Genomic DNA, 11,160 nt, shown 5'->3' on the forward strand with positions numbered 1-11,160 from the left:
AGTACAAAGTTAAATAGAAGTAGTGAGATTAGACATCCTTAACTTGTTTCTGGTGTTGGGGTGAAATTATTCAGTATTTGACCAATAAGTTTGATGTTAGCTATATGTTTCTTATATATATATACTTTATCAGATTGAGGAAGTTTCCTTTTATTCCTGATTTGCTGAGGTTTTATGAGAGGTTTTTGTCATGTGATTTTTTGTATCTATTGAAATGATAATATGGTTTTCTTTTTTAGTGAATTCCATTGGTTGGTTTTCTAATGTTAAACCAACCTTACATTCCTGGGCTAAAACCCACTTGGTTATGATGCATTGCTTTTTTATATATTGTTAAGTTTGATATACTAAAATTTTGTCAAGAATTTTTATATCTCTGTTTATGAGGGTTATTGGTTTATAGTTTGTTTTTTTTTTTTTTTGTCTTTTGTTTTCCGTGTAAGAGCTTGATCTTGTCTGGCTTTGGTATCAGGTTAATGCTGGCCTCGCAATGAACTAGGAAGTATTTCTTCCTCTTTGGTTTTCTGGAAGAGTTTGTGCAGAATTGGTATTATTTCTTCCTTAATAATTGATGACATTTACAAGCGAAGCCACCTGGGCATAGAGTTTTCTTTGTAGGAAGTTTTAAACTACAAATTCAATTTCATTGATAGATATAGGACTATTTGGGTATCTGTTTCTTCTTTAATGAACTTTAGTAGGTGTGTCTTTCCAGGGATTTGTCCATTTTTACCTAAAGTGTCAAAGATGTAAAGTTGTTCATTGTATTTATTATTCCTTCAATGACTGTGGTATCTGTAGGGGTGGCCCTTTTTCCAGTCCTGTAACTGGTAATTTGTGGCTTTTCTTCCCCTGACAGTCTGACTAGAGGCTTATCAAGTTTATTGACTTTTTAAAAACCCAGCTTTGGGTTTCATTGATTTTTCTTTTGTTTCCTAAGTTATTGGTTGATTTCTGTCCTTTTTCCTTCTGCATAGTTTGAGTTTAATTTAATTTTTTTTGTATGGGGTACTTTTTAATTTAAGATGGAAATTTAGTTACTAATTTGAGACTTTCTTTTCTAATGTAGGCATTTAGTTCTATACTTTCTCTGTAAGTGCTGCTTTAGTTCCATTCCACAATTTTTTTTAGCTGCAAGGGGAACTGGTAAATAGAATTTTTTAGTGGGACATATTTCATTTATAGACATAATTAGGATTCTGTAAGTAAGGATTCAGAGGAGAAAGAATGTTGGGTAGGAAGCCAGCAGTGTCTACCATGGCAGCAATCTTTAAAAATCAAGCTACACGTTATGCAATATCATTATTATAAACCTGCAGTTCACCTAAGCCATTGCAGGTCACATGGGCACATCTACTTGCTTTTTTTTTTTTTTTTTTTTTTGGTGGTAAATTAGCCTTTAGTTTCTTTAAAATTTAAAAAAGTTTTTTTGCTATATGACTGGCAGATAGGGAAAGCCAAATTGAGGGTCCTTTAGTTTTTTGTTAACAGCCTAAACTTTTTATGGTGGAAAATTTTTAAGTACAAGGAATTTATTGAGCTTCTGTGTATCCATTAACTGATTTAAATAATTAACAACATGTGGCCAGTCTTATTTCAGTTATACCCCATCCTTTGTGCATTATTTTGAAGCAAATCTCAGAATTCATTGTTTCATTCATTAAATACTTTGGCATGTATCTTTAAAAGATAATGGTTCTTTTTATTTTTAAAAAACAGTCACAGTACCATTAACATAACCTCTAAAAATTAACAGTAGTTCCTTTATATTATAAGGTATCCAGCGTTCAATTTTTGGCTATCATAAAAAATTTTTTTTGTATAATTTGTTTTGAGTTAGGATCTAAATAAGTTCCATTCAAGCAATTCATATTTTGTGACTCAGTATGTTTAGTGAAACCTGTGACATTAGAACTTTTCCAAGGCAAAAGCTATTGATAATTGCTTTTCATGATCACAGTGAAAACCTTCATTGAAATTAAGCTTGGGAAAATATAGTTGTTTTTTCATATTTTTTTTTGCGGTGTTTTGTTTTGAATGTTAAAGATCTGACTGTTAGATTTTTTGAAAAATGATCATTACTGAGTTACTGATTGATTGATACCCTTCTGTGCGCCAAAGCAGTGCTAGTTGAAGTATACAATGGTAAGCAAGATAGACATCTTTCTCTGTGTTTAGTCATTTAAAATACTGATGTTTTGGTTTTATATTTGAAATCTTAATTCATGTCTTGTTCTGGGCAAGGAATAAATTGTTTTCTTGATTCCTCTCCCCTCCCACCAAATCTTGTGCTTGCAATCATTGTGCCAGATGGTATGACAGTTTTTATTTTTGTTTTTAAAATTCCATTCCAACTCCGCTGTGTAAGACAAAGTTGTTCCCCTCAAATAGCTTAAAATTTAATAGAAGAGATACATCCAGCAGAAAATAATAATGGCAGGCTGTTACATTTTCTGTGCCCTATTTGACTTGATTATTTTTTGGTTTAACTGTTTTCTTTTTCTTTCTACCCATGTTTTATGACTGCATCTTGCAGGAGAGTCTTATAGATGCAAGTGAAGACAGCCAGCTAGAAGCTGCCATCAGAGCCTCCTTGCAAGAGACACATTTTGATTCCACACAGACAAAACAGGATAGCCGCTCAGATGAAGAATCTGAATCTGAACTTTTTTCTGGCAGTGAGGAGTTCATATCCGTTTGTGGCTCTGATGAGGAGGAGGAGATAGAGAATCTTGCCAAGTCTAGAAAGTCTCCCCACAAAGATTTGGGGCATAGAAAAGAGGAGAACAGAAGGTCACTGACTGAGCCCCCTGCCAGAACTGAGCCTGGAACAGCCACAAACCACCAAGGATTGCCAGTGATGGATTCAGAAATATTGGAGATGTCACCTGAAAAATCAGATGGAATAGTGGAGGGCATTGATGTAAATGGTGGGTTACATTTTAGATTTCCTTTACTTAATACTTGAATATTACTGTAGGGATTTGTTTATTTGTTTAAATTAGTCTTCTGTCTTAAGTAGCTATATCTCTCTATATATTTTTTAACCCTTCCTTTAGGACCAAAAGCACAGCTGATGTTGCGGTATCCAGATGGAAAAAGGGAACAAATCACTCTTCCAGAGCAAGCTAAACTACTAGTAAGTATATCTAATTGGAAGCATTTACGCGAAGCAGAAAAACTAATTGGCGTAATTAGCTTGATGATTCTTTGAAATAGGTGTTAGGTCTGACCTCTAACTGGAAACTTCACTGTGGTGAATCTTAATTCTAACTGCTTTATTTCCTTCCCAAATTATCTTGGGCAACTCACATAGTCCGTTGTAGCCAAGGCATTTCTGTTCCATGGCTGCATGTAATAGAAACCCAACTGAAATTATTACCTGGAAAAGGGGAGTGGGGTTATTTGAAGACTGTAGAGGGGCCTCCTGGGTTTCCTAGTAGCTGGAACTGCAAAGTAGTTAAGAACCAAGACTATTTTCCTGTGTGTTTCTCTTGTGGGGCCTGTTGGGTTTTCCCCTTGTGATTCTCTGCTTCATACCATTCTTCTCTCTGTATTCTGGTGGCTTTTGTTTGCAAAACAGCTTGTACATAGTCCATCATACCGGTGCTTTGAGGGCCTTTTCCTCCAGAGTCCGCAGCTGATGGGCCCTCCCTCCGTATTTTTCAACTTCTAGAAAAGAGAATGAGTCTGACTTGCTTAGATTAGCCTATGAATGGATCCTCCTTGAGTCAGGTGTTCATACCTGGCCATTTGCTGTGGCTAAAAATAATTAGAATCTTGAAGACTGTGACTTGAATGCAAGTAGGCTCTGGCCTCTGGTGCTAATACCCAGACTGTCTCCTTAGTCTAGTAATTGGAAAGGAATGGGAGATGAGACAATGAATAGAACAAGTATAGACCACTTTTTTGAGAAGGTTGGTTGTGAAGCTAGAGTGGGGAGTGGGCAGTAATCAGAGGGGAAAAGATGATCGAAGGAGAGACTGAGCATGTTTAAGTTTTATTGGAGGTATCTGCAGAGAAGATGTTGAAGATACCCGTAAAAGAGTGGTATTCCGTGGTGGCACAGTTTCTGAGATGGCAAGAAGGGATTCAATGCACAGGTGACAAGATAGGATGAACGACATATCTTCCCTGATAAATAGAAAGAAGGAAAACTGATAAAATGTTTAAAAATTAGGACAATAGTTTTTTTTTTTTTTTTAAGGGAACTTTATTTTTATTTATCTGTTTATTTATGGCTGCTTTGGGTCTTCATTGCTGCACAGGCTTTCTCTAGTTGTGGTGAGCGGGGGCTACTCTTCATTGTGGTGCGTGGGCTTCTCATTGTGGTGGATTCTCTTGTTGCGGAGCACGGGCTCTAGGCACATCGCTTCAGTTGTTGTGGCATGAGGGCTCAGTAGTTGTGGCTTGCAGGCTCTAGAGTACAGGCTCAGTAGTTGTGGCGCACAGGTTTAGTTGCTCCGCGGCATGTGGGATCTTCCTGGACCAGGGCTCGAACCTGTGTCCCCTGCATTGGCAGGCAGCTTCTTAACCACTGCACCACCAGGGAAGAAATTGGGTTTGTTTATTGGAGAGACAGTAATAACCCTGTATATTTCGGTATCACTTAATGGCTCTAAATTATTGGGTGCAGGTTTAGTATCTCCCCATCCAGAGGGTTATATTGGCCCTTCCATAAGAGTAAGCTTCAATTATCTGAAAGAATAACTTAAACTTTTATCTGATTTTAAAATGAATGTTATATTTTTAATTCTTCAATATGCTCTTTCTTTTTGTTTCCATCTAACAGCTTTGTCTTTTTGTTATTTTTCATAGGCTTTGGTGAAGCATGTCCAATCTAAAGGATATCCAAATGAACGTTTTGAACTTCTCACCAACTTCCCTCGAAGGAAACTCTCTCATCTGGACTATGATATTACATTACAGGAGGCAGGCCTTTGTCCTCAAGAGACTGTCTTTGTACAGGAAAGAAATTAACATCATGGCCTGACCTCTCTCAGCTTACCCCTTTTTTTCCCTTTTTCTGTGAGATACCATGTCACTGAGTATGTATTTTGGCTCATAGGACCATAGAGCCAAAGTTGGGCAAGCAAGTCACCTGCCTTCTCTTTTATTTCTTGTTCTCTCCTATAATCAGTCTCACATACCCCACCCCACCCCTCTTTTTCTCTCTTCTCCCATTTTCTTCTTTTTCCTACTTTTCTCTCTTTCTTACCTAATCTGGTGACCAAATGGAAGTGTTAGGATAAGACCTCCTAGTACTGGCAGCAGGAAATGTATGTTCCAATAGGTGATCTCTTACACAGCACTTTTTTGGGATCAAATGATAATGTTACTCCTCAGATTCCTTTGGTAAAGGAATGGCTAGATTCAGAATAAGAGCAGCCTCCTTTTTTTGTAAGCCCCATGTTTAGTAGGGAGAAGAAATTCTCTAACACATGTTTTGTTTTATTATTCATGTAGAAAATATCGTGTAACAGTGTCCAGGGTTTTGTTTACATGGAAAAAGCGTCCTTTATAATTATTGCTCATCATATTTAAAATTTTTTTCAAAGGATTCCCATCTTCCCAGCTAGAATTGTTTCCATGATATGTGTTATTGACAGAAAGAATGTTAAACTAGGGTGAGTAGCATGGGGTGGCTTTCAGTATCCTAGCCTGAGACAGCTTTCGTTATTACTCTATGAACTATCTTGATCCTGCTAGTCCTGGAATGGACATTTCGTGAGCATATTGTGGTGACTGGGATAGGAAGGTGCTTGCTGTTCTTGCCAGTACAGCATAATAGTTCCTTTGGCCCTTCCATTGTTTGGGTCCACAAGTGATCTGTAGGAAGGCAGATGTTCAATAATCATGAGTGCAGTGGCTTGTAGTCGTAACCACTATGGTTATTGATTGTCCTATGTACTTTAAGGCATACTTAATGTATGCCCCAGGGGAAAAAGAAAAGATGCAGCTGAGAGTTGCTAACCATGTTCCTTTGGTTAGAAATAATGATTCATTTTTTACCCTTGGTTGGAACAGTCTCTAAAAGGCTCTGGTGACTGAATGAGCCTAATTCCTCATGCTGTTTCTTGCAAAAGGTATCAAAACTGAAAACCTCTCTAAGTAGAAGACCTTTAAAATCAAATTCATAAGACAACATTTAGTAAGGGAGGTGGGGAAGATTACCAGTAATCTTCAGATGTGGGTTTTTTCTGCCAACAAAAGCCACATTCAAATTGTAGTTGATGAATGCTTTTTTCAGTATTATTTAGAAGAGACCATCTTGAATCTATATAATATGATTTGACTTATCAGCTTCACATTTTGCTCGATTCTTATTTTGAGCTTTAGAGTCCTCTGAAGGGGTAGTAGTAACTCTGGTGGCAAAAATCAGAACTTTAACTTGTTATAAAACCATAATACAGAATGAACGTATTTTGTCAATTGAGGTTTAGATTGACTGATTCTTCTGCTTGAGGAACATAAATTGCTATTGCTCAGAGACCTTTAGGTTCCCATCTACTTTAAGATCACTCTCTTGGCAACTAGGGGATTAAAAAAAAAAACATGCTTGATTTTGCTAGTACACAATTAGAGAATACAGTTTCTAATGGTTGGACTTTGAGGGACCCTCTCTAAAGAATGAGTTATGTATCTCCTCAAGGAAATCATGGAAAATTCTGTTTATTCTTCAGTGAGTCCTATTGAATTAATGTTCTTACATTTTTTTCTAAGTCTGTGTAAGTGCTTATGTATAAGTATATAATTGTATAAATATTTATAAATATATTTATATAATTACAATTTCATTTATACCTTGAGTCAAAGTTCTCTCTTTAGATTGGTGACTGAGTAATACCACTTTGGTGTTTTTTTCATAGGCTCTCGAGGCTAACTAGCAGCTTCTGATTTAGTGAGGAGGCATGGTTTTCATGTTAATTCCTCAGTTGTATATCTGAAATTGGATAATATACTTGCTATCTGAAGAAAAGAGCTATATACAAAGGTGCATTAGAGGGTAAAAAAATTGTTGGTTGTAGACAAGGTCAGAAATCTAGAAATTCAGGGAGGCACAGGGTAAGAAATGAGGTTATGCTCAGTGTTGGTGCTGTCATGGCACCTATCTCCACTCGGCAAAGTCACAGCTAAAGTCCAAATCTGTCAAAAATATGAAGTCAAGAATTTTCCCCATAGGATTCTGTTTCATTCTTTTACCTACTAGTTTCTTTTTATAAAACATATCTAGAGAACTTGAGACAACATGTTCGTTAATGATAAGATATAGTTCTTTCTGATAAGCTCAGCCCTGGCATATCCATTTATGAGAAACCAAAGTGACTTTTTCAACTTCGATTACTGTGAGATGACCACATCAAAGTGATATAAGGAAGCATATCAAAGAGATAGGGCATGAGATACTGATCCAACTTAGATAAAACTGGAGTGTTTAGAGTACAAGATTAGAGGATTTTATTTTATTTTGAGGCAGGAGTGTAATTATCCTGGCCTCGATATAGAGGCCCATGGGGGAGGCATTATGGATTGTACACAAGAAGAGTATGGATTGTGCTTTGTTCAAGAACTTAATCCACTTAGGTAGTATGTCTTATTTCTTCTGCAAATTCCTTAGCTCTTTGGAGGAGAGGTTTTATTGAATAGATAAAATGAAGTTAGTAAGATAGGTAAAAATAGTCATTCCTTGTAGGTATTGGAAACAGCTTGAGAGAGATCTTAAAAGGTAAGGAGAAAAAGAGCAAGATAGACTTTGAGAGTAAATGACAGGAGACAAATATAAAGAGATGAAATGAAAACTAGCAGGGGAAAAGTAACAGGAAGTCTTTTGAATTTGATTTAGGAAGGAACCAGAGAAGAGAACAGCCAAATGAGGGAAGAACAGGGAACTAATTTTGAGTAACTAACGTGCGAAGTACTTTATGTGCATTTTCTCCTTTAATCTCCCTAAGAAGTCTACCAAATGGATATTTCCCCCATTTTATAGATAAGGAAGAAAATTGAAGTGCAGAGAACTTGTTCAGGATGTCACAGCTAGTAAGTAAGTGGCAAAATCAAAATTGGCATTCATGCTTTTTTCACTCCCATGCTGTAGTCTCCTGCAATAGGAATCAATTTGCTCAAAAGGTTATCTTCGCATTGTTTGGCTCTGTAAGTTATCATTTGATTTTTTTCCTTAAAGCTTGTGAGATTTGTGCTATGCCTATAAATTCTTATTTACACTGTTATTTTGAGGGGCAGATTACTGATTGCTTTTTAAAAATGATGCAGTGATGAAAATGTAAGAGGAAAATAACTATGGCATTATTTGCCAAGAAAAAATGGAAAGGATAAAAAAGAATTTTATCAAATTTTTAACCATTTCTCAGAAAAGATACAATTATCTTTTCTATATCCCATCTGTATTAGATTATTGAAACTTCTATGTGTATATTTTAAAATCTCCTATAAAATTCTACTTCCTTGATTCTATAAGTTAACAATTATTTGAGTCCTTAATCAAAGTTGGAAAAATCTTGAAATCCAAGATCTGGTTCCTGCCTGTTTTATCCAGTTGGAGAGACACACTACACTTGAGATAAAAGGAGAATATGTAAATGCTTACCTTTCTGAGACTGAACCATAATTACAATAGAAGTTTAGAAAGGGTAAAGGATAGTGTAGGCTTTAGTTAGGAAAATAAAACTGGAAAGTGGCAAACACTGTGGCTCAGATTTTCTTTTGACTTACCTGTATTCTTTAGTTCCACCTTTTGTAACTACTAGATTTAGGACATGATGTTTTAACAGTAAGGCATAACTAGTACCCAAGTAGGAAAGAATTATTGATTCCAGGATTAAAGATTTTAGCTAGCAGGGATCTCACTTGGATACTTAGGAAAATACCAGAGGGAGCCACTTGCTACTGAAAAGTGAAGGAAAGATTTAATTTCTATACCCAGGTACAAATTAAATGTATAGTACAACATATTATATATGATATGCAGAAAGGGCACTATATGTAGGCAATAAGTGTACTTGGGTAACAGCTCTGCTTCTAATTAACAGAATTGGACTAGATCAATAGTTCTTAGTCTGTTCAAGTAAAAGGGCTTGTAATTTTAAAATTCAGCAGTGGTGGGGAGTTGTGGGGTTAAGTATAAATATCATTAATTCCATAAGTGGAGAAAATGTAAATGTGCATATGGAATTGCAGACCTTTTGCAGAAACTCTTGGAACCTACAGATTGTAGACCACTGAATTAGATTATCTCTGAATCTTTTCCACTCCAAAATTTAATGCTTTTAGTCTCTTACCTTTATTTTATATATTATCCCTAGAGTAATTAAAAGTATACTTGTTAATCAGTTCTTGCTTTTTTTTTCCTGTGTCCAGGTTTCATTTGCCCAGTAACTTGATCTACCCTACTGTGATGACTGTAATCTCCAGAAAGGAGAATATAATAGTTACAGATCTAGTAATGATCTCTTAAACACAATTCATTACTTTTAAAACTTAATGCTGTGTTCCTAATCAGTGTTGAGTATGACTAAAATGTAATGAGAACCAAATATTTCACTGACACCAGAGTTAAATTTTATTTTGTATGTGTGCTTAAACAAAGCACTTTACTGGCTGAGCAATTGTTAGGAAATTGATTTGTGTAAGCTGTAGAAGTCACACTTGGTTTTGACAGAAACAAGTGTTTCAAGATCCAATTAGGCCGACTTTTTAAAATATTTCTTATCCCATAGAGTGTATCTCCATGGTGTCATTCTCTCTCTGGCCCTCTTTCATTTGGAGCCAGAGAGAGAGAGTAAGTAGTATTCAGTAGTACTACTCAATAGTAAATCATGGGATGGGGGTTGATGAATAAGTAATGTCTTGTGTAAAACTAAATGAGAGTAAGAAGAACCCACCCTTCTGGTGAACATGGCAGTTTTCCAATAGGACCACTTAAAGACAGCTGTGTACTATGAATGTTGAATTCATTGATTTGCCTTGCTTAACATTTTAGTTACTGCCTCACCATGCAGTTTAGTATTGCACTGTACACATCTTAGAATGGTGGTAAGAGTGTTCTTTAGCGCTGAAAATAACCGACAGAGAACACCAAGCCTGACACTGCTTCCTCCTGACATGTAGAAATTTGGTATTTCAGTGATGGCTATTTTGGTCTTTGACTCACCTATGTATCAATCCTGCTAGAGAGACAGCTTAGAATCTAGCTTTTTTCAGTAGAGATTATGTTGACCTTGGTAGTTTTCCCATGAAGTGATCTCGTGGTTAAATTATTGGATGTAATGAGACCCTTAAATTAGAAAATCTTTTAATATAATTTTCTATTTTATTTTTCCATTCTCTTCTTGATTTTTGACATCTGTTCTCAGAAAATGTCTTGATTTTTAATGAAAATTGGCTGTGTTTAAGAAATTCCATTTCTAAATTTTAATATGTAACATTTTTCATTTTTCATAAATTAATATACAAGGAAAGAATTTGAGGCAAACATCATTTTCTCTCTACCTAAGAATCCTTATTCCAAATATAGAATAGCTAGCTCCATGATACCCCTCTGCCCTTTTTTGGCCTATGGAATGCAGTTGTATTGCTTAGAATCTCAGTCATTCTCATAAACATGATAGTGTTTGGTACAGGCCTTGCTTTGACATATGATCTCAAAGTAGAGTTGAGCAATCTAATATGAACTACTTTAATAAAACATAATTTAGCATTTCTGTATTTTCAGAAGATAACCAGATTTATGTGTAGGATTAGAGATACAAATACCGATGGTAGTATTTTGCCTAAGAACAATCAAATATTAATCTATAAATATGGAAAGCTGCCTTGTTGTGCTTAATTCTCTTGCAACAAACAGCAAATTTTTGTTGTTTGCCTAATAGTATTTCCTCTACAGAGATCAAAATGCCCTAAGATTTTATATCCCTTATAAGGTCACTTGGGTTTACAAATTGGAAGAATAAGCTGGACTTAACATAAGAAAAATTTTACCTCCATTAAAAGAAGTTGTTAATCTAACTGGGCCACCATGAATCACTCATTTATTAGACATGGTAAATAAAATGGGAAACATTTCAAGTAATTAGATAAATTCTGACCTGGAATTGAATTCTCCCTTCCTTAAAATCTTTTCTATTTGCTTTTTTCATAGACTCA

General features: G+C 35.6%; 1 protein-coding gene across 1 annotated transcript in view; it reads left to right on the top strand.

The window, feature by feature from the left end:
• UBXN7 (UBX domain protein 7) overlaps nt 1–6,788 on the top strand; it is a 61,874-nt gene extending 55,086 nt beyond the window's left edge. The window contains exons 9-11 of the mRNA XM_065876521.1: nt 2,537–2,930; nt 3,060–3,139; nt 4,819–6,788. Coding sequence (XP_065732593.1) covers nt 2,537–2,930; nt 3,060–3,139; nt 4,819–4,980 — 636 coding nt within the window. The 3' untranslated portion in view covers nt 4,981–6,788. The remainder of the gene's footprint in view (nt 1–2,536; nt 2,931–3,059; nt 3,140–4,818) is intronic.
• The last annotated feature ends 4,372 nt before the right edge of the window (nt 6,789–11,160 follow it).

This window comes from Phocoena phocoena, chromosome 4 (genome assembly GCF_963924675.1).
Source record: "Phocoena phocoena chromosome 4, mPhoPho1.1, whole genome shotgun sequence".
Classification (NCBI taxonomy): domain Eukaryota; kingdom Metazoa; phylum Chordata; class Mammalia; order Artiodactyla; family Phocoenidae; genus Phocoena; species Phocoena phocoena.